The sequence below is a fragment of the Quercus robur genome, chromosome 1, assembly GCF_932294415.1.
Source record: "Quercus robur chromosome 1, dhQueRobu3.1, whole genome shotgun sequence".
In the NCBI taxonomy this organism is placed as follows: domain Eukaryota; kingdom Viridiplantae; phylum Streptophyta; class Magnoliopsida; order Fagales; family Fagaceae; genus Quercus; species Quercus robur.
Window position 1 is genome coordinate 50,640,664 of NC_065534.1, and position 24,223 is coordinate 50,664,886.

Below are 24,223 nucleotides of genomic sequence, written 5' to 3' on the forward strand. Positions count from 1 at the left end.
TCTACTCGTCCAACTACCAAAGCAAAGGCATTAAGTGATAGAACAGACAATCCCGAGCAAAACCCAACCAAGAACGACCAGAAACCACCACACACGCGCCCCCACACGCCGGCTGAAGTTTCTGCCTCACGAGCACGCGCTCCACGCGCCGCCACGCGCCTCCACGCGCCGTCCGTATCTCTCACGCACCAGGACACACAGCCTCCACGCGCCCCACGTGCTCACACGTGCCACACACGCCAGCTCCATTTCACGTACTGCCACGTCAGCCCTAGGGTGACATCACATTGCCACGTCAGTGCACGTCATCAGTTGACCATTGACTTGACCAGACCGTTGACCGTTGACTTTGACCAAGTCAAAATATTTCAACAGGACCTGTCTTGCTCAGTTTTTCGCGTAGATTCTGATTTTGGGCTCCGTTTCTACATTTGAGGTCTCTAAATCTCACTTTTTGGTCATTTTCTTCATTATGGCTCAACAAAGTGAATGAGATATCATACGTCCTATCACCATTATATTGGATGGTCCTACTAGCTATCATGCATGGTCTTAGAATATGACTGTCTTTCTCAAGGGTCGTAAATTGTGGAGATATGTGACTGGTTCAATTCCTAAGCCAATACCAAACCCTAAGTCCAAAGCCACAGCTGCTAAAGAGTCTTCCAAGACCGCTGATACAACAGATGATTATGAAGAATGCCTAAAGGAATGGGAGAGTATTCAGAGTAAGATCTTGTCTTGGTTTATCAATACCTCTATTCCCTCCATTCATAATCTTCTTCCTCGTCTTGAAACTGCTGAGGCTGCTTGGAAATTTTTGGCCGATTGCTATAATTGCACTAATGATTCAAGCTTGGAGTTCCACATTGAATCAAAACTTTATCAAATGCGCCAAAAGACAGGTCAGTCTATTTCTGATTTTTATTCTCAGACTTCTACTATGTGGGAACAACTCTCTGCTGCAGATCCTCCATTGGTTTGTTCTAAGGACATTGAGCTCTTTGTCAGATATCGGGATCACCGTAAATTTATGCACTTCATGATGGGTTTACGTGAGGATTTTGAGTCTACTAGGGCTTCTCTACTTAGCCGATCTCCTACTCCTTCTCTTGATGCTGTAGTAAAGGAGCTCATTTCTGAGGAGAATCGTCAGCCTACTTATCACATGTCATCATCTGATCATGTATTGGCTACACCTTCTCCACAGCCTCCCATTGTTGCATTCACTGCTCCTCCACGAATAAACTCCGGGCGTCCTGCCTCTCAGTCTTCCAAAGGTACTTACTGCAAGTTTTGCTGTGCCAAAGGCCATGACATCTCTGTTTGTCGCAAACTACAGAAATTTGTGTAAGAGCAGAATAAAGCCTCTCTTCCTCAGGCAGCTGCTGTATGTCCTTCAGATCCATCGGTTCCTACAGGTCCATCTTTGGCTTCCTCACTTACTACGGCTGATATTGAGGCAGTTGTTCAACAAGTTTTATCCCGCACTTCCACTGCCCTTTCTGTCACCTCAGGTAAACAATGGTTTTTTGATATTGCATGTTGTAACCATATGATTCCTGATGAATCCCAATTTTCTGATAAGGCACCCTAAGAACATCCAATCAGCATTTACACTACTGATGGAACTCCTATGCCTGTTAGTCATAAAGGAACAATCTCTTCTCCTTATTTATCCCTTGGTGACACTTTTCATATTCCAAAGTTATCCCTCAATTTGCTTTCTGTTGGTCAACTTTGTGAATTAGGCGTAGATCTTCTATTTACTAATCATGGTGTGGATGTGTAGGATCCCCGGACAGGTCAAGTGCTTGGGACAGGCCATAAGGTTGGTCGCATGTTTGAGGTTCATAACTTGAAGATTCCTTCACAAGTTGTTTCTGTCACTGCTACCACTGCCACCTCATCACCTGATCTATGGCATGCTCGTCTTAGTTATCCATCCTTATCTCGTCTTCAGTTGTTAGCTTCTCAAGGTCATTTAGGTTCAGTTCAGTTTCAAAAATTTGATTGTACTTCTTGTCATTTTGGCAAACAATAAAAAATTGCCCTTTAATAAAAGTGACTCATTTTTTTCTGCCCCTTTTGATCTTATACATTCTGATATTTGGGGTCCTGCACCTGTTCCCACTGAGGGGGGATCTAAATATTTTGTCATATTTGTGGATGATTTTTCTCAATATACTTGGATTTATCTGCTTCACCATAGGTCTGAACTTGTGTCTATTTACCAAACATTTCATAAAATGATTGAAACACAGTTCAATCACACCGTTAAAGTCTTTCGATCAGATAATGCTCAAGAATATAATGATAAATCTTTCCTATCCTTTTTAGACAGTCATGGTACTCTTCCTCAGCGGTCTTGTACTTACACCTCTCAACAAAATGGTCGTGCAGAACGAAAACATCGTCACATTCTTGATGTTATCCGCGCCCTTCTCATTTCTGCCTCTCTTCCTCAGCGCTTTTGGGGTGAGGCCGCACTCACTGCTGTATACACCATTAATCGTATTCCTTCACCAACTACACACAACAAATCACCATTTGAGCTTCTCTATGGTCAAACTCCTGACTACTCCTCTCTTTGGGTTTTTGATTGTGCTTGCTTTGTCTCTCTTCCTCCTTATGAACAAACAAAGCTTCAACCTCGTACTCGTCTCTGTTGTTTCCTTGGTTATGGTGTGTCTCAAAAGGGGTTTCGCTGCTATGATCCCATTTCTGATCGCCTTCGTGTCTCCCATCATGTTGAGTTTTGGGAACATCGTCCTTTCACGAGTCTTCAGCAGTTTCCTGCATCTTCTTCCTCAGAGTCTCCCATTTTTATTGATCTTTTCCTCTCTCTCTATCCTGAACTTGTGGAGGATTTTTCAACATCGGCTGCCTCTCTAGACGACTCATCTCCGATTCTGTCTCTGGCATATGACCCGCCTGTCTTGGATCCTGTTGCAACACCCTCTCCTGAGTCTCCTGTTGGTCCTGAACTTCATCGTTTCACTCAAGTAAGCATTCCTCCCCCTTATCTCATTGATTATCACTGCTTTTTTGCTCTTGCCACCCTCTATGAACCTCACACCTATCGTGAAGCCCATACTGACCCTCTTTGGCAGCAAGCTATGAACGAAGAACTAGATGCCCTTCATAAGAATCACACTTGGGATATGGTTGATTTGCCTCCTAGTCAGTCTGTAGTAGGTTGTAGGTGGGTTTACAAGATCAAGACCAAGGCTGATGGATCTGTTGAACGATACAAGGCTCGCCTAGTTGCCAAGGGCTTTACTCAAGAGTATGGTATTGACTATGAGGAAACATTTGCTCATGTTGCTCACCTTACATCTGTCAGATGTCTCATTGTTGTAGCTGCTGTTCGCCGTTGGCCTCTTTATCAAATGGATGTGAAGAATGCTTTCCTCAATGGAGACCTCCATGAAGAAGTGTACATGCAACCACCCCTTAGCTATCCACACTCAGGCAGTCAAGTTTGTCTCCTTCGTCGTGCTCTTTATGTCCTAAAGCAGGCTCCTCGAGCTTGGTTTGAAAAGTTTAGCTCAGTTGTTGCTCAACAAGATTTCACTTCAAGTCCTCATGACACTGCTCTCTTTGTTCGAAGATCCTTTGCTGGTATCACTCTTATTCTTCTTTATGTTGATGATATAATTATTACTGGAGATGATTCTGCAGGTATCCGCTCTCTTCAGCACTTCCTTAGTCAGCATTTTGAGATGAAAGATCTGGGCACTCTCAGCTATTTTCTTGGACTTGAGGTTACCTCATCCTCTGATGGATACTATCTTTCCCAGGCTAAATATGCTTCTGATCTTCTCTCCAAGGCCGGTATCACCGACAACAAGACTGTTTCCACTCCCTTAGAATACAATGCAAAGCTCACACTCTTGGAGGGTGAACCTATATCCGATGCTACTCGCTATCGTTAGTTAGTTGGCAGTTTGATCTATCTCACTGTTACTCGTCCGGATATTTCACATGTCGTGGGTATGGTTAGTAAGTTCATGGATGCACCTCGTTCTGCCCATTATGCTACTATTCTTCGGATTCTCCGATATGTCAAAGGCACACTTTATCATGGTCTACATTACTCCTTTCGATCTTCTCTCGAGCTTCATGCTTATTCAGATGCTGACTGGGCAGGTGATCCGACTGGTCGATGCTCTATCATAGGTTTCTGTTTCCTGTTAGGTACTTCTCTTGTTTCGTGGCGCAGCAAGAAGCAAGATGTGGTTTCCCATTCCAGTACTGAGGCTGAGTATCGTGCCCTTGCCGACACCACTTGCGAGCTTGTTTGGCTTCACTGGCTCTTGGCTGACATGGAAGCTCCATAGCCCACTGCCACTCCTCTTTATTGTGACAATCGTAGTGCTATCTACATTGCTCATAATGATGTCTTCCACGAACGCACCAAGCATATTGAGATCGACTGCCACATCACTCACCAGCATCTCAAGAAAGGAAATCTCAAGTTGTTCTCCATCTCCTCTGCTGACCAGCCTGCTGATATCTTTACCAAGACTCACCCACCTGGTCGTCTTCGAGATCTTATATCCAAACTCCAGTTGGCTTCCTCCTTGCCACCTCGAGTTTGAGAGGGGATGTTAGTGTATAGTTTAGACTAGTTTAACCCATTGGGCTTAGCCCAGTATACTGTACTTGTAGTTTACTCCTTTTACTTGTACTGCACACATACCTAGCCTATATAAGACTCTCTATTATACATTATTATACACACATCAATATACAGACTATTCAGTCTTTCTCTCACACTTTATATTGTTAACATTTATAATCATATATATGGTAGCCAAAGGTAATCTAAGTAGGAAAATATAAAATTGTTTTCTACCATCTAACGTTGCCCCATGAGGTTGAAAGAGTTTTTTTAAACTCAATAGCTCTGTGGTATACCACTTCCTCAATAGTTGTAGAAACCATCTACACTAGCCTAAATAGTCTTGCTGAGTGAGTTGAATCTGTTACTACACAAAACATTAAGAGAGAGAGAAATCCAAAAATATTTAGTGGAAAAGAAATTCTAAAAAATAAGCCTTATTTTCAATAGAATTTTTTACTGATAAAAATAGTTTTCCATTGACATTTCTTTTTAATGCTGCTAAACACCGTGAAACACAAAAAATTATCTTTACATAAAATTTTCTATTGAAACAAAGAGAGATGTAAATTATAATTTTCCAAATTCATGAGAAGAAAATCAAACTTAAACCAAATTTTAGAGAGGTAAATTTTACTCAAAAATAAATAAAAAAGAGAGATGTAAATTTTACTTTAATGTCTATATTTAAAAAATTACTTTATTTATAAGAAAAAGACGAAGGACACGCAGAAAGTGTGCTACTTGGTTTTGTTGGTTATTAATGACAGCCTTTTGACTTTAGAACTTAAAAGTGAAAAAGACTGCAAACTATTGGCAGATATTGTCCATAATATGCATGTAAACTTCATAAGGTAAAACTGAATTAAATGTACACGAAAAATAAAAATTGAATTTCTTTTTTCTATTTTTCTCATTTTTTTCATGATATATAAAAGTGGGGGAATTTGTTGCAACATTGTATGCAGGTGCAGCAATTGTTACATAAAGGGTAAGGTGGCAGCCAAAAAGAGTTGATAAGTGTCCAATAGTTATTGTTCAATACACATAACTAGAAATCAATAGGACTAAGACTAAGTTGTTCACATCATTGACAAGGGGTTGTTCTCAGACGCTTGAGCTGTAGGGTTTTCTCTAAGGCTGGGCTCTGTAGTATTTGTGTTTCCTTTCTCATTGAGAAAGAAGTGTTTGTCTCCCTATAGTGACACGGTCACTAGTAGGGCTTGGGTTTTATTTTTTCGTGGGGTGGGGAAACAGATTAGTACGGCTTGGGGTTTTTATCTAAAAAACGTCAAGAGTCTAAGTTCGTTCTAGCAACCAAATTTTACACTAGACGAGCTTTGAATATGGAGGCAGTGGCTCGCACTTTCCGGCCACTCTGGAGAACGAGGGAAAGTTTTCATATCTCTAAAGCAGGAAACAATATTTTACTCTTCGACTTTGATGTGGAAGTTGATGCCGATAAGGTCCTTCTCAGTGAACCCTGGTGAGTGTTCAGTGATTTGATGGCAGAAAGGCTGTTAAAGATATTGATTTCAAGCTTTGTTCTTTTTGGATTCAAATACATGGCATACCTTATAAGTATATGACGGAAGAGACGGCAATGGACATCGGAGATACTATCGGGCCTGTTATTAAGCCATGTGATGATTCTGAATGGAAGGGAGGGACGTTTCTACGTGTCAAGGTAAGAGTGGATACGACTTGCCCCCTTTGCCATGGAAGAAGAGTGACCTTTGAAGAAGGTCTAGAACGGTGGGTTTCCTTTCAATATGAAAGACTCCCCAACGTATGTTTCTAGTACGGCAGGCTCTCGCACGACGATAAAAAGTGCGAAAAATGGTTAAAAAGAAAGGGGACACTCTCCATCGACCAGCAACAATTCGGTAACTGGATTAGAGCTAACCTGGCTCAAATAGGAGTAGGAGTATTGAAGTTAAGGGTTTTGAGCCAAGGCAGTCCAGTTCATTGGGTGCGATAGAGCAGAACTAGGATGAAGCTATTGAACAAAGGGCACAAACCAGCGAGGTCGTGGGTTTCGGTGGGGGAAAAGTAAAGCTGACGACGGCAGCAACGGTGGAAATACAAACTTTTCTAAATCTAGCACGGGGGCCGGTTTTCGAAGGAAACCATAAGCAAAAAATAAACAAACGGGCTTCGAGGCGGTTGTTATGGAGATTGAAAAGGAAGTTTCACCAACGCAACCTATGTCTAATCCTAGAGAATCCGATATTGTGCAGCAGACAAATGGTAACTTTATGGGTAAGGATTCATGGAGAGACCCAGCGGATAAAATAGAGGGTCTAGAAAGTCAATCAAAGGCTCAGATATTCCAAGGAGAGGACAGTCAGAGCAGGGAGGTAGGTTTGTTAGGATATGGTACAGAGCAGGCTACAACAGACGAACAAATAAAGGGCGTGAAAGAGGGAAAAAGCAAAACCACAAATGGCTCAGGTGTGTTGGGGAAAATAGGTATTGGGCCCGGCCCACTGGGTGAAGTGAAAAAAGGCCAATGGAATAACAAATAGGCCTAATCTGGAACCAAGGGAGGAAGTTATGCATGGGGTTGAAGGCTTAAAATGTAAAGCAAGGGAGATACAAGGCAGTGAGGAGTTTAATGCAGAAAAGGAGAAAAAAACAGAAAACAGAGGAGGAAACAAAAAAACTAAGTGTGCTGTTTGCTACACATTTGAGATCGGCGGAGGTTGTAGAGCAACCTTGCCGAGGGCAACGAGTATTCTATGTTGGAACTGTCAGGGCTTGGGAATCGGTAGACAATTCAAGAGCTCGGCGACTTGGTTCGAGCACAAGATCCCACAATAATGTTTTTAGCCGAAACATGGCCGGATGAATTTAGGCTAGTTGGTTTACGTGATTCGCTTCGTTTTGGTCATCATCATGGGGTTTCAAGATTAACCCATGGTGGTGGATTGATGTTGTTTTGGAAGAAAGATTTTGATTTACAAGTTATGTCTTCTTCACATAACCATATTGATGTTTTGATTAATAGAGGAAAGGAAAATGTTTGGCGTTTTACAGGTTTTTACGGAGCACAAGAAACTCAGCTCCGTTGGAAATCCTAGGACTTGTTAAGAGACTTAAATAATCGCTTCTCTATTCTGTGGCTGTGCGGAGGTGATTTTAACGAACTTTTGAAAGTCACATGAAAAGTTAGGAGGTCGGTTACGACCGTATGGACAGATGCAAAAATTCCGAGAAGTTCTAGATGAATGTGGTTTGTTTGATCTCAGCTTTGTGGGAAATAAGTTCACTTGGTTCAAAACTTATCCGGACGGTGGAGTGGTTTGGGAAAGGTTGGATAGAGCAGTGAGTTCAGCAGCATGGTATGATTTGTTTCCTGCTACAAAGGTAATAACTCTGGTTTGTGTTTCCTCTGATCATAGCCCTATTTTAGTCTTACCCGAGGGGATCATTTCGAAACCCCAACGCCCCTGGCGGTTTGAACAAATGTGGCTTGAAAAGCAAGGCTGCCATGATACTGCAAAAAGAGCTTGGAAAGCTATTTCCTCGGAACCGCCCATGTCTAGAGTTATTCAGAATGTTGATACCTGTAAAACCCAGTTGAAAGCTTGGAATAAGAAGGATTTTTGTAATGTAGTTAACACCTTGATGGAGAAAAAAAAGATTTTGAAAAAAGCGGAAGAGGTTGTGGTGAATGGAGGAAGTATAGAGTTTTTTCTTCAGTTAAAAGGTGAGGTTGCCGAGCTTCTTAAAGTGGAGGAAAAAATGTGGCAACGGCGAAGCCATGTACACTGGATGGTATCAGGTGATAAAAATACTAGTTATTTTCATAATCGGGCTTCACAACGATTCCAACGAAACAACATTTCTAAACTTAGAGATCCAGAGGGCAGATTGACCTCGAGTAATGAAGAGGTTTCGGGGATGATAATGGAGTATTACAAACAATTGTTTACTTCCTCCAATCCGCATGATATTGAGGAAGTAGTTCGATTTACAAAACAGGTGGTGACGGAAGATATGAATAGCAGCTTAATCAGAAATTTCTCAAAGGAAGAAGTGGAGATAGCCTTGAAGCAAATGGCCCCTTTGAAAGCGTCGGGTCCAGATGGAATGCCTCCAATTTTCTTCCAACATTATTGGGAGAGCATAGGAGATGATGTAGTCAAAGCGGTGGTCTCTTGTCTAAACTCAACCTCAATTGAGACAGGTTTGAATCATACTTTTATTACTCTTATTCCTAAGGTGAAAAGCCCTAAATTTGTAACTGAATTCCGCCCCATTGCCCTATGTAATATTATATATAAACTGGTATCAAAAGTGTTGGCAAACAGGTTGAAGAAAATTTTACCCAACATTATTTCTGAATCTCAAAGTGCTTTTCAATCGGATAAAGCTATTTTCGATAACATCTTGGTGGCCTTTGAGACTTTACACCATATGAAGAGGAAAAAAATAGGGAAAATGGGATATATGGCCTTAAAATTGGATATGAGCAAAGCGTATGATCGCTTAGAATGGGTATTCCTTCAAAGGATCATAGAGAAGATGGGCTTTCATTCAACTTGGATAGATTGGATTTTGGAGTGTTTAAAATCTGTGACCTATTTGATTTTGGCCAATGGGGAGTCTAAAGGCCACATTATTCCCACTCGAGGCATTCACCAAGGCGATCCTCTTTCCCCTTATCTTTTTCTATTATGCTCCGAAGGTCTAAATGGGTTAATAGAACATGTTGTGGATAGGAAACATATTGAGGGTGTGTCTCTTTGTAGAAATGGCCCAAAGATCTCCCACCTCTTTTTTGCAGACGATAGCTTATTATTTTGCCGAGCTAGGATGCGGGATCTGGAAAAAATACAGGAGTTACTAGGTAAATATGAATGGGCATCGAGTCAAAAAATTAATTCGAACAAGACTACCCTCTTTTTCAGCAACAATGCCTCTTTTGCTACTAAGGAAGAAGTAAAAAATCTGCTTGGGGTGCCCAAAATTAAGGAGTATGAAAGATATTTAGGGTTGCCAGTGGTGGTAGGAAGAAGAAAAAGGGCGAGCCTGAACTACATTAAAGATAGAGTGTGGGGTAATTGAAACGAGTTCCTCTTGGAGAATTGGTAGTGGCGAATCTGTTCGGATCTATAAGGATGCATGGTTGCCAAGTCCTGATGGTAGAATCAGCTCCCTGGTCTTACACCTAGATTCGGAGTCTATTGTGGATTCCTTGATAGATCCAGTAACGGGGTGGTGGAACATCAATCTTATTGATTGGTGTTTTCATCCACCTGAAGCTAGACTTATCAAGTCTTTGCCTCTGAGTTTCATACCACAACCCGACACCTTGGTTTGGAACCTAGAAAAATCGGGTAGCTATTCCGTTAAATCCGGATATAAATCTACAGGGACACGAACCGCCCACAAGTCTCAGATTCACAGAAGGGATTTTGGAAAAGTATATGGAAGTTGAAGGTTCCAAGCAAGATTAAGCAATTTCTCTAGAAGGCTTGCACAAACTCATTGCCTACTAAGGATAATTTACGAAAGCATAAAATTCTGGAGGAAGCGGAGTGCCCTTGCTATGCTGGTGAACCGGAGTCTGTTAAGCATACTTTATGGAGTTGTAACTGCATCAAAGTTGTCTGGGATACGGATTTTGGGTGGGTGGATAGATGTCCAGCGGCCACTGATTCCTTCTCAAATGTATTGCAAAAAATCCAAGTCAAACCAGCCTTAGAAGTGTTATTCGCTGTTACTGCCTGGGCTATTTGGTATTAGAGAAATAAGACCCGCCTCCATGATAATCCTCTGCCCCTCCGTAATATAGCTAGTTTTGCCAAGAATTATCTCAACGGATTCAAAGGTACGGACAGACCCTCTATTCTCAGGAAACAGGCTATTCCTCGCAGGTGGATTCCTCCGGCAGCTGGTTCGATGAAGATAAACTATGATGGAGCAATGTTTGGTGAGTCAGATGGGGCGGGCTTAGGTGTGGTAATTCGAACTTGTGAGGGTCAGGTGGTGGCAGCCCTATCCGAGCAGATTGCGAAACCTCTAACAATGGAAATTCTAGAGCTCCTTGCAGCAAGGTGTGCTGTCTCATTTTCTGCAGAATTGGTTCATACTCAGTGTGTTTGCGAAGGTGACTCCCAATTTGTGGTTAATGCCTTAAAGGGATCCGGTATGGATCATTCTCGTGGGGGGCATCTCATCAAGGATATCTTTTCTCATTCAAACTCTTTTCAAAGTATTTCTTTCGCTCATGTAGGTCAGCAAGGCAATGCAGTAGCGCATGCTTTAGCCCAACAAGCGAGATCTTCTCTTTCTTCTCAAATCTAGTTGGAGTGTGTTCCAAAGGATATCATGTCTTTTGTGTTGGATGATTTTCCAAACTCTTGAATTAAATATAACAAGTAGTCTCTTCTCAAAAAAAAAAAAAAAAAAAAAAAAAACACACACATAACCAGCTTACCTCATAATTTGTTGTCACTGTATTTTTATTTTTTTGCTGTCACCTTACCTTTTATGCAGCAATTACTACATACATATTTAATACTACAAAGAATCTGTGCTCAAATTTCCATTGGTTGAGTCCTGGCCTATGAAAAGTGTAGTTTGGCATTGGATTATAAGTTGATTTTTTTTTTAATGTATTATTTATGGGTCTTACACTATTTTTTGTGCCAATTTTATTTTAAATAATATAATTTTTTTTAATTTAAAAATAAACAAACTTTTAATTTTTTGTCATGAAAATAAGCAATTTCTAAATAAACAATTAACCAAAAAAAGTATCCATATAAGAATGCAAGTTTCTCTCTTTTTTATAACTATTTTGAGAACTCTTATAAAATGCGACATGGACTACACATGGAACAGAGGCAGTACGAAGAACTTCCTAGAATTATGAAACAAAACATCAAGCTCATATTGGTCATTAAGATCTTGATTTAATAATGAAAAATAATAACCATAAAAAGAAAAAATAAGTTAAGTTGTTACAAATCTTCAATCAAGCTGTGGCTAAATTTGGAATGAATTAACATTTCAAAATAATGAATTAATCAACATTTCAAGATAAAAATTTTACTCTAACCTAATCTAAGTATATATATGTGTAAAAACTCTCTTCTGAAGACTTGACCCAAATCCTTACCCTCCACATCTCACAAGTACTTGTGGAGTGATAAAAGTTCAGTCAATAAGTTTTTATTGACTTTTATCTGAACCTACAAGGCTAAAACTAATATTACATTTTTTTTATTGCTAACAATCTGTCACATTAACTAAGTATAACTTTTTTTATCAAATTTTTTGTGTTTATAACCCATATACTTTCCCATCGATTTAACTGACGGTATGTGTAACATGTATAAGGTAAAGGAGCTTCTTGAAATGACAACCATCACTGAAACTTTATCTACTATCTTACAATAAAAAAATGCCAAATTATATCAAAAAGTATATAAAGACAAAAGCGACTGGGTCTTCAATTAAAATGACATGAATGAGAATGTATGTATTCATCTCAAAAAGACATGAATGTAACTCCTCCCAAAAAAAATAATTACCTTCAAGGCCCAGTTAAAAATATGTTTTTTGGTTTGTAGTGGGCATGGTTTCAATGACAAATGATGATGGCAACAATCTATTTAAAAAGTCAAAGGCAACGGTTCTAATCGAAATCTTTACTTCTTTCTTAAAGCAAAAAAAAAACTGTATTTTTTTAAGGGTTCGGTCAAACTTTGGGTTTCTTTTTCTTAGAAATATAAAAAAACAGTTAAAGAATTAATCATTTTTTACTTTCCCCATATAAATTTTTGTAAAATATTTCTTAAACCTATGCTATTAGGCCAATCATTAAGTTGTCTTTTTTAAAAGATAAACCTTCATTTGAGAATTCATAAAGGAATAAAATAGAATGATCATAAAGGAATAAGATTTCTTTTTTTGGTAGAGATAGTTTCAACTTATGACGTCTATTCAGAGATTTTATTAATTGAGTTAACTGACACTCACGTAAAGGAATTGAATTGAATGTATTTAAATAAGGGAAATGAATGAAATGAAATTCAATAATCTTTTTTTATTAATTCAGTAAGGTAAGTAACTTTTTTTTAGGGAACGTATGTAACTTTATTTGAGAGTAACATAAAATAAAATAAATGAAATCCACATGATGCAACGGTTTCCCTGCTCATTGACCCACACACAGAGGCTTGGAGGGCTGATATGGTTCAAAAAAATTTCTCCTCAACGATGCCTCTGCAATTCTAAGCATTCCCCTTAGCTTTTGACTTCCTTGTGATCGAATGGTCTGGGCATTTACCCCAAAAGGGGACTTCACAGTGCATAGTGCTTACAAATTAGCCTTGGAGATGGGGCATGATGGGAATTTTGGGGAAGCATCAAACAACAAGTTAAATAAACTGTTTTGGAAAACCATATGGAGGCTCAACATTACAAACAAAGTCAAGTCCTTTGCATGGCGTGCAAGTAAAAATATCATACCAACAAAAGCCAACTTATGTCACCAGAAAGTGATTGATAATCCTACTTGTGAGGCATGTAGTTCAGGGGCTGAGAGTAGCAGGCATGTACTATGGGATTGTGAGAAAGCGCAGGAGATTTGGAAGCTTTCTCATATTCCCTTTGATGTACGTGGGGCCAATTTTCTAAAATTTGTGGATCTTTTATGGCACTTAAAGTTCAAGCAAAGGAAGGGGGATGACTTGCTAGAGCTTGTCGTTATGGTGGCTTGGTGTTTATGGTTCAACCATAATGAAGCCAGACTTGGAAAGGCAAGACCACCGGGTCTGCTATTCTACAGAAGGCACGATACATGCTAGATGAGTTCTAGACTGCAAATCTAAAGTTGTCCCAAACCAGTCCTAAGGAAGAGGTAAGATTGGAGCCCCTAGGTGATCTGTGGTATAAAATTAATAGTGATGTTGCAATCTTTGAAAGCACTAGTTCTATTGGAGTAGGAGCTATCATTCGAGACCATGATGGACAAGTCAAAGCGGCTCTTAGCAAGGCAGAACTAGGAGCTATCATTCGAGACCATGATGGACAAGTCAAAGCGGCTCTTAGCAAGGCATTTCTGGTACCTCTAGGGCCACTAGAGGCCAAGGCAAAGGCACTAAAGGAGAGCATTTTATTTGCCTAGGACGTGGGTGTTCGGGATGTTATTTTTGAGAGAGACTCAAAAATTGTTTGTGATGCAGTAACTGGATGTAGTGAACCACCATCAACAATAAGCACTCTAATTGAGGGGATTAGATTGAAATTGCAAGACTTTTGGAGGGCAAGGGTATCACATGTTCTTCAACATGGTAATCGCCCTACTCATTTATTGGCACAATATAGTAGGCATTTTGTTGGTTATGTAACTTGGATAGAGGAAACTACTTATATGGTTGAGTCTGCTATGACTCATGATGTAATGTTGTTGTCTTCGTCTTAATAAAGGTTACCATCTTCTTATATAAAAAAAAAGAGTTCTCTTATTGAAGTGGGCTTTCCCCACCATTTTGTATTTTTTACGTAAATCATACTTTTTGACTCTTTTTTTTTTTTTTTTTTTTTTTTATAGAAAATATTTCATACATTTGGAAACATATAAATAATTTAGAAAAAAAAAAATTATAAATAGATTATACACAAAAAGGAACTTATAAATAGGTAATTGAGGATTAAGTTCAAATGATCGTAAGTTTTTGCGATATTAAACTAATCAATCAATTTTAAGTAGATTAGTAATTTTCGAAGTCCATTGTAGAGTTATATCATGCATACTAAATATCATATCAATATGATGTATGTACTATTCAATTTTAAAAAATAATTTGTTTAGTAGATTTAATAAAAAAATAAAAACCAAACTTTTAAATTTCATTTATATATATAAGACATTAATTTTTAATTTTATTGATATTTAATATAGATCCAATAATAAGTAATTGAGTATTTTTATTTTCAATAGAATTACCTCATGTATATTTTAAATCCAATTTAAATTGACAAATTTGTAAAGGTGAATTTTTGTAGAAAGATATCTATTTTTGCCACCATTTGATTTGAGCTTATGAGAGGTGCATTGTGCAAAGTTACCAAATTCACATTCACATTACATGAACTGTGACTGTACCCTTCACCTAAAACTTGTAATGAAAGAAGTACCAATTGAGCTAAAGCTCGTTAGTCCAAACTCATATTAAATAACTAACTACTAATCAAACTCATGGTCTATTAATTAGTTTTGAGTTCATACTTTTAGGGCTTATGACCTGACATGGGATGAGTTCAAAATTATTGTCTTCTATCGCTCGAAATTATTAGTACATATGATTTAAGATCCTCAAAATTTTGTACCGTAACTCTACTATGGATTGCTTAAAATCCTATTTGTTCATTGTGGGAAAAAAATTGGATTTTACTATGCCATCAATATCTTAAGAATGCTAAAAAATCATAATTTGTGACATTCATATATTAATAGCAAAAGATAAAAAAAAATAAAAATAAATAAGCATCCAATAAATTAGTAGTGAGCTGGGATTAGGAGTTTTATTCTCACTTTACACACAATTAATTAATAAATAAAATCACTACTTGAGAACCCTTCAAAAAAATCATTACATGAGAAAAATATTAAAAAAAATTGAATGTGAGATATAATTATTTATTTAAAAGGCCAATTCATGGAAGAAACTCATGATACAATTGGTCATGTAATTAGATTAGAGGGTAAACACATGCAAATAATTACGCAATCAGGAATGAGACCGATGTAATATAAAGTTACATACGTAGGTAACATGCCTCTCATTTGTTAAGAAAAAGAATGTGCTTATTATTATTATTATTATCCAAATCCAATAGATTATATCACCACTTTTATATATATATATATATATATATATATATATATATATTTATATTTATATATATATAATAGCAGAAGCTTTTTCCTGCAATTAAGGAGGTGCTGCCACGTAAGAAAAATGCTCATCTAAAATTCAGCCACATTTAAGTTAAAAAGCGATAAATTACATTGTTTGGTAACACTACAACACCATTTAAAAGCAATAAATTATAATGTTTCACTATATTAAAACACTGTTTGGAAGCACTCTTGGTATAAAAGGAAACTAACCACTTAAAAAAATAAAAAAGAAAGAAAGAAAGATTGCTACATGGAGAATGGAGAAAGGAGAAAGAGAGATTGAGAGAAAAGAGAGACAAAGAAATAGAGAGACAGAGATAGAGATAAGGGCGCCACCTAGATCTTCTGTTATCACCGTAAGCCTCCACTCACTACCCGACTATCGGAATCACTATGGTAAAGTTCTATTTTAAATTTAAAAATTTAGGGTTTTTGGTTTTTATTTGGAGAATCAATTAGGTGTTAATTATGATTTAGATTGGTATTTTGGGTCAGGTTTTGATTAAGGGATATGAAGATAGAGGAACCAAGCAGAGTTCGTAGGCACAAAGAGAGAGAAGAAATATCTAAGGCAGCCCATTGTCCGTTCCCTCGCCAGACTTGGGCCCCCGAAACCGCAAGCACACATGAAGAAAAAACTATGGACCATCAACACTGTTAGGCCATATATCTGCCACCTAGATCGTCGGAATCGGAACCAATACAATTTTTTTCCTACCTTTAATATTTTGGCATTTGGGTATGAAACGTTACTTTTGATTGAGTTTTTTTGTTGATATGTTTACATTTTATTCATTTTTCTTTCGGGTTTTTGGGTTCTCTATCAAAATGTTTGTTATCTCAATTTTAGATATTTGCTTTTGTTCTATTTTTTAGATTACAAAAATCACTAAAAATGTTGATTTTAGTTTGGGTGCTTCTGTTTCTAATCTTTACGAAACCATTGAGATTAAATAAGTATAGGATTGAAATCATTGGGTATTTCCGTTTCTAATATTTATTTTCCTTTTTCAATCTTATTTTAGGTCTTTCTGCCAGAACATCATACCCCTAGATAGAGTCCATAAGGCACAGAGTGACAGACTGTACACCTGTAAAGTTATTGTTTTTGGTTTTCTCCCTTTCGTTTTCAAATATGGGGATTGAATATGATTTAGGTTTGAATTTCTTGGTTGGGTTCGTTTAGATTTAGCTATTTCAATTAGATTTGGTTTTGAGTTAGGCTTCCATTAGCATGTCGCTAATAGGTAATTTGGCCAATTTTTAATTTTTAACATTTTAAATTATTGTTGTGTTAATTTTGGCTTGAATTAGATTGGTTTGGTTTTGAGTGATCATTTACAAAATTCATTATGATTATAATTTTTTGTCTTTTGAAAATTGAGATTGCTAAGTTTTTGAAATTGACAGCAGTGATCAACTTTGCAATGCCTAAGATAGTAATCAATATATACATTTTAGTAATATGCACATTTTAGTAATATGCTCACAAATTGTTTGATAAAATTATACTGTTGTTTTTTAATCTAAAATTTATTTTTATTGTTTATAATTTAAGTTTTATGATGTGAATAATGATAATACTCCGAAAATTCATAGGCTGGATACTTCGGGCTTGACTGATTTGAAGGGCCTGAAAGAGTAAAAACAAAGAATCAAGGGAGACCAGGGTTAACCGGCCACAAACCCTCCGATGATGAAATTAGTTTCTCTCTTCAAACTCCAAATTTTTGGGAATTGTGTAAAAGGGAAAAACTTAACTTATTTTTACGTAAAGGAGTGTTTATATAGTACATAGGGCAATTACTTGTCTGATAACTTCCCTTACCATTGAGGAGGTCGGAAGATTCGAAATTAACTTCCATAACTACCATGGAAGTTACATTGTTTGATCTTATTTTCTATAACCTTCATTGGTAGCAGTTCGTAGTAATGAACTTCATTTTTTACTTGTGCTCCGGAATAAGAATGTGGAGGTCATCTAATAGAGTTGGGATGTATAGAGGTCTTCCAAACATTTTTATGAACAGAGGACCTTGTCATGGACGAGTACTCCATTCAAAGCCCCTTTTTTATATTCTTGCCCTAGAGGACCTTTATGGACGAACTTGGAGTTGGTCTATTTTCTAATACACCATCAGTTGTCCCCTTGTCCATGGGTCATCTAGGGAGATGTACAACCTAAATCCATTCTTTGGACGTATGTACTTATGTTGGCGACTAGGTGTGCCACGTGTCATGACTCCATTGGTGACGGGTGCCGTCGATTCATTTTTTCGAGGAGTATGCCACGTGTCACCTCTTGGTTGGCTGTGTCATTTCGATGCTAAAGTCCACTGCCTATAAATAGTGGAATTCCTCCACTACCCTTTACATTTCTTAAATTTCCTTCTTTGACATCCATCGTCTTAGCACCTCGTCTAGAAGTTTCCTGCGTCTATAGTCTCTTCGTCTAGATCCAGGTATTTTCCTCACTTTCATCCTCAGGTTTCAATTTTTCTTTAAAGATGTTTGAGGTTGTCCTTTCTCGTCTAGTAATAGTATTGATAAGGCCATAGACAAGTATCACGACCCTAGCAGTTTTAGTGGTTCTAGTGATAATAGTAGCAGTGGGGGAAACACCACGGATGAATACACGTCCGGTGTCCCTGGGGTTCCCTTAAAGGTTCTTCAAGAAGAAATTAGGACGAGGGCTGAGTCTGGGTCTAAGGCTGGTACAAGTGCTCCCTCGTCTACTGTTCAGGACGAGGTTGAGATAGTTTATAGTTGTGCTCTAGGGGTCACTGCTAAGACAGACGAGAAAAGGTTGGACACCCTTAAGACTTGGTACCAAATTCTTGAGGATCTAAACCCCAAGTTACCTGCACGTGGGGAGTGGTGTTGTCAACCCCGTTTTGGTGTTGGCATTTATGTGGCTTATCTTTTAGGTGGTTTGAGGTTGCCTCTTAATGCCTTTGCTAGGGAGTTGCTTACTAGATTGGGTTTAGGTATATGTTAATTCAATCCCAATGCATGGAGGCTAGTTGTCTCAATGCAAGTTTTGTGGAGGGAGGTGTTTAAGGGGGATTGTTCTCTTACTGTGGACGAGTTTCTTTATTGCTACAAACCCTCCGAGATTAACCAATCCCTTGGCTTCTACCAATTCACAGCTAGAGGGAAAGATTATAGGCTAATAAAGTCCCTAGTCAGCTCAGATAGGAATTGGAAGACAGAGTTCTTCTTCATCTCTGGTTTCTGGACTGGACACCCTGTTGAGATTGGCAAGGATCCATTTGTTCCCTATACAGGAGAGTTAGGGAACCTTCGTCCTAAAGGTACGCTTATGGTTGTCATTTTATCATTTGTTATATTTATTTTCGATTGCAGTCATCTTAATAGCTTTGCTTTTTTTTTTTTTTTTTTTTAGGTGTTAGACGACCTCATTTGAGCAGGTTTTATATTGAACAAGTCCAAAAGGCTCGTCTATACACTGATAGGACTTTCCATTCTTTGGTAAGTCTTCAACGTCTTGCCACTTGGGGGTTAGGCCCTAAGCCACCCGCTGAAGCAATTGCCCACGAGCTTACTGTCCGTAGACGTAAGTTCTTTTTTCTCTCGTCTTTCTCTTGTTTCATTTCATTATTATTTTATTTTATTTTTTTCTTTTTAAGGTGACTAACATCTTTCTTTTAAGGGATGTCAACAATGAAAGAGAACAAAGGCAAAGAAGTGATGGACGAGGTAATCAAGCAGGGGGTACAATCCTAGCCTCGTCCATCTGCAAGTGAAAAAAGGAAAAGTTTATCAAAAGGAATTGACTTGGGAAATCTCCCAAGTAGACCCAAGAAGAAAAAGACCAAGCATAAGTCGTCTCAGTCTAAGGGGGTTAAGCCCGGTCTTCTCATCCTCCCTGTTCAAGATCCCTCCGTCCAGATTCTTGATGTTGACTCTGAGCCTAGAGATCCTCCGTCTATGCAGATCCTGTCCAAAATCCATGCGCCTGCCTCGTCCCAACCTTCTCGACGAGCACCTCAAAACCTTGTTTAAAATGAAGACTTAGCCTAGGAAAGGTTTGAGAAGGTTGTGACAAACGAGGACGTGGCGGTGTGCTACGACATGTCTTTGAAGGACTTTAAGCACTCTGGTGTTCATGACCTTTTCAAGGTATGTGAACTCTCTTTTTTATACCTCGTCCTGTTAGCAGTGTATACATGTGTACTTCATCTAACCAAGTTTTAATTTATGTAGGCAATGTCTAAGTTCATCACCGTGTCCAGGCAGGCAACAGAGCTGGACAAGACAAGGATCCTACTGGAGACGAGGATCCAGGAGGTTAAGGACAAGTGTAAGAAGTGGGCTGAGGTAGCGGCTAAGGCCAAGGACGATGCCAAAGAGCTACAAAATCATGTTGAGGAGTTGAAAGCTGACGCCATAGAGAAGGATACTCGTCTTGATCACCTCCAAAAGAGGAATGACGAGTTGAGTGCCCTTCTTGAAAGAGCAAAAAGAGATGCAGTTGTAAAGTTCAAGGCATCCAAGCAATATACTGACTTATTAGACACCAACTACGCAGCCGAGTTCAAAGATTTTAGGATGGACACTATGGAAAACTTCCCTGAGGTTGACTTTAGCTCCATCAAACTCAACCTTGCTAGTGTAGCTACAAGCTCCCTCCTCCAGACGAGCTCGGAAGATATTAACATTGAGGACAATGCCACCACCCAGCCAACTTAGGACAACCCTAATGCTGACGCCCCTCCTTCCTGAAGACGAGACTTGAATTTTTGTTTAACCTTGTATTTTTTCTTCTTTTTTTTTTTTATTTGATCCGTTGTTGTTTTGGAGCTTATAATGTAACTCTAGTACATTTACCTCGTCCACAGTTTTAGGACGAGTTCTCAAACAATTACTTTGTTAAGCCTTACTTTTTATAAGGGTTTTTGGACGTAGGTCGTCCACCCTTTAATTAATGAATGAATGTTGAATGGACGAATGCTTTATGTACCCAAGATATTGATTTCAACCTTGGCTCGTCCCTGATAAGAGTATTCATGTTCAGTATTTTTTACCATTCAAATTTTTGCACGTATAACTCGTCCATGAATGGTGTTTCTTTTGTTAGTTATATTTGTTCACAGCTTTTATTACCTCTCATCCATAAGCTTGGACGATTTTTTACTCGTCTTTGGGTAAACTGCCATCTTCTTCTCATCCAAAAATTGATTGGTTATACAAATTCCTTTTATGGACAGAATATTTTTGCATGCATGCTTTGTCTCGTCCATTGGTTGGACGAGTGTACCTTAGGCTTTACCTCGTCCTTTGATTAGACGAGGACGCCTTAGGTTCATTTTCCTTTGCTTATTAAGGAAAGCCTATAGACGTTACATCCTTGCATCCAAAGAATTTACTTGTCTTGGGCTTTTAGCCTTCTTGTGGATCAATTTGAATGAAAACAATATGAAAATTGGGAATTCACACAATTATTATGTACATAACATAGATATCGTTCATAGACGAGGCATATGCTTAGAAGCTAATGCCTTTATGGAATTTGACAAATACAATTACTACAAATCCACAACTTTGTCCAGGATAATGCTTGTCCAGGCTGATACCTTATTGATAATACTTTCTCAGGTGTTCAACATTCCAAGGATGCTCCAATTTTCTCCCATCCAAGGTCTCCAAGTAGTAGGATCCTTGCCTTTTGCAATTGATAATCTTATAGGGTCCTTCCCAGTTAGGTCCCAATTTCCCATGAGCTGGGTTTTTGGTTGCCAAAGAGACCCTTTTCAAAACAAGGTCTCCTATGTTGAAACGCCTAGGTTCACTATTGCATCATATTGCCTAGCCATGAGGTTCTTATACCTTACTGTCCTTTACTCTGCGTCCATCCTCACCTCGTCTATCAGATCCAGGTTTAGGCGTAGTTGTTCCTCGTTATCCTTGTCTTAATACTTCATTACCCTGTGATTGGCCATATGTACTTCTGCAGGTATAACTGCTTTACTTCCATAAGCTAGTTTGAAAGGAGTTTCCCCTGTGGGGGTTCTGACCGTCGTCCTGTAGGCCCATGAACACTTGGTAGCTCGTCTGGCCATACTCCCTTTGCCCCCTCAAGCCGAGTCTTGATTATCTTTAACAAGGATCGGTTTGCTACATCTGCTTGACCATTTGTTTGAGGGTGGGCGGGTGAGGAATAATGATTTTGAATTTCGAAGTGTTCGCAGAAGTCCCTGAAAAGTGCGTTATCAAATTGCTGTCCGTTGTCTGATATCAATACCCTAGGTACCCCAAACCTGCACACAATGTTCTTCCAAATGAAGTTCTTTACATTTTGTTGCATAATACTTGCTAGGGGTTCTGCTTCCACTCACTTGGTGAAATAGTCAATCCCAACCACCAGGAATTTCATCTGCCTAATTCCAAGTGGAAAAGGACTCAAGATATCTAATCCCCATTATGCAAATGGCCATGGGGCCATACTCTAATGGTCTCTTGGGAATATTGCTAAAGCGTTGACATTGGTCACACACCTTGACATAAGCCTTTGCGTCTGTTGAATAGTTGGCCAGTAATATCCTGCACGGATGACCTTATGAACCAATGCTCTTGCTTCTGAATGATTCCTACATGCCCCTTCATGAATCTCTCTCAATACATAGTTCGACTCATCCGGGGCAAAGTACCTTAAGTAGGGCTGAGAGAAACCCCGTTTGTACAACACCTCGTCTATGAGAACATACTTGGAAGCTCTAATCCTTAACTTCCTGGCCTCATCCTTGTCCTCTGGAAGCCTTCCGTCCTTGAGGTAGATGACTATTGGAGTCATCCAATTTTCTTCTCCTCCAATTTGATGTACCTCAGGTAGATCTATGCTTGGCATGTACTGGATTTTGTCAAACTCGTCCATGGGCTCCCCTGTTGAGGCTGCTTTCGTCAAAGCATCTGCTTCCATGTTTTCCTCCCTCGGGAGTCGAACAAAATTGGCTTATTTGAATTTCTTAACAAGCTGCTTTACCTTGTTTAAATACTTCTTCATCCGGCTTTCTTTTACTTCACACATTCCATTCACTTGATTAATGATCAATTGAGAATCCCCTTAGATGAGAACTGTCTCGGCCCCTAGGGACTTAGCCAATTCCAATCCTTTGAGGAGGGCTTCATACTCAGCTTCATTGTTGTTGGTTTGATATCGTAGACGGGCTACATATTTCAACTTATCCCCTTTCGGGGATTTAAGTATGACTCCAATTCCTCCTGCATATAACGTGGACAAACCATCCACATTAGCAACCCACTTCCGTACCTCGTTTGCCTCGTCTAGGTCACTTCAATTTGGACTAAATTCTACAATGAAATCTGCCAACACTTGTGCCTTGATTGCATTTCTTGGTTGATACCTAACATCAAACTCGCTGATTTCTATGACCCATTGGATCAGTTGTCTTGCAGCCTCCAACTTGTTCATTGCCTTCTTTAATGGATGATCTGTTAAGACATTGATGATATGAGCTTGAAAATAATGCCTTAACTTCCTGGAAGCTGTGACCAAAGCGAAGGCTAATTTTTCCATCATTGGGTATCGTCCTTCCGCCACTCTTAATGCTCGTCTTGTATAGTAGACCGACTTCTACACCCTTCCTTTTTCTCTAATCAAAGCTAAGCTCACTGCATGTCGGGACACTGCAAGATACAAATACAACTCTTCGCCAAGCACGGAAGGACTCAGCAAGGGAGTTGTGGTAAGGTAGGTCTTGAGGTCTTGGAAAGCTTTTTGGCACTCATTCATCCATTCAAACGCCTTTTTAAGAACCTTGAAAAATGGTAAACATTTGTCAGTAGCTTTAGAAACAAACCTGTTAAGGGCAGTAACTCGTCCAATAAGGGACTGGACTTCTTTGATATTTCGCGGAGGCTTCATATCCAATATTGCTTGTATCTTATCAAAATTTGCCTCAATTCCCCTATGCGAAACCATGAATCCAAGGAATTTTCTTGACGAAACTCCGAAACTGCACTTGCCAGGATTCAACTTCATGTTGTATTACCTAAGCGTATCAAGGTTTCTTGCAGGTCGTCCAAGTGCTTCCCCTCGTCCAAACTCTTCACCAGCATATCGTCTACATAGACTTCCACATTCCGTCCAATCTATGGATGAAACATATGGTTAACCAACCTTTGGTATGTTTCCCCTGCATTCTTCAAACCGAAGGGCATCACCTTGTAACAAAACAAGCCTTGACTGGTGATAAAGGATGTCTTCTCTTAGTCTGTCTCGTCCATCCTTATTTGATTGTATCTAAAGAAAGCATCCATGAAGCTTAGCATTCTATGACATGCAGTCAAGTCTGCCAACTAATCAATACGCGGAAATGGATAGCTATCCTTGGGGCAAACTTTGTTTAGATTGGTGAAGTCTACACACATTCTCTATTTACCATTAGCCTTCTTGACCATTAGTACATTGACCAACCAGTCTAGATAATAAACTTCTTGAATAAAATTTGCTGCAGATAACTTCTGAACTTCTTCTTTAATGGAAATTTCTCTCAAGAGAGCAAACACTCTTTTCTTCTGTCGAACGGGCTTAGTGGAAGGAAATACATTTAGGTGGTGGGAAATGACACTAGGGTCTATACCCGTCATGTCCTCATGATTCCTTGTAAACACATTGATGCTCTTCTTTA

General features: G+C 38.9%; 1 protein-coding gene across 1 annotated transcript; it reads right to left on the reverse strand.

Annotated features, from left to right (window-relative positions):
• Window positions 1-22,020: 22,020 nt before the first annotated feature.
• Window positions 22,021-22,491, reverse strand: LOC126712886 (uncharacterized). Its single transcript, XM_050412412.1, has one exon. It carries the CDS (start codon window positions 22,489-22,491, stop codon window positions 22,021-22,023), a length of 471 nt encoding a protein of 156 aa, XP_050268369.1.
• Window positions 22,492-24,223: the final 1,732 nt, after the last annotated feature.

Coding starts and splice junctions, on each gene's coding strand:
- LOC126712886 (XM_050412412.1), bottom strand. CDS start 22,491: ATGGAAGCAGATGCTTTGACGAAAGCAGCCTCAACAGGGGAGCCCATG.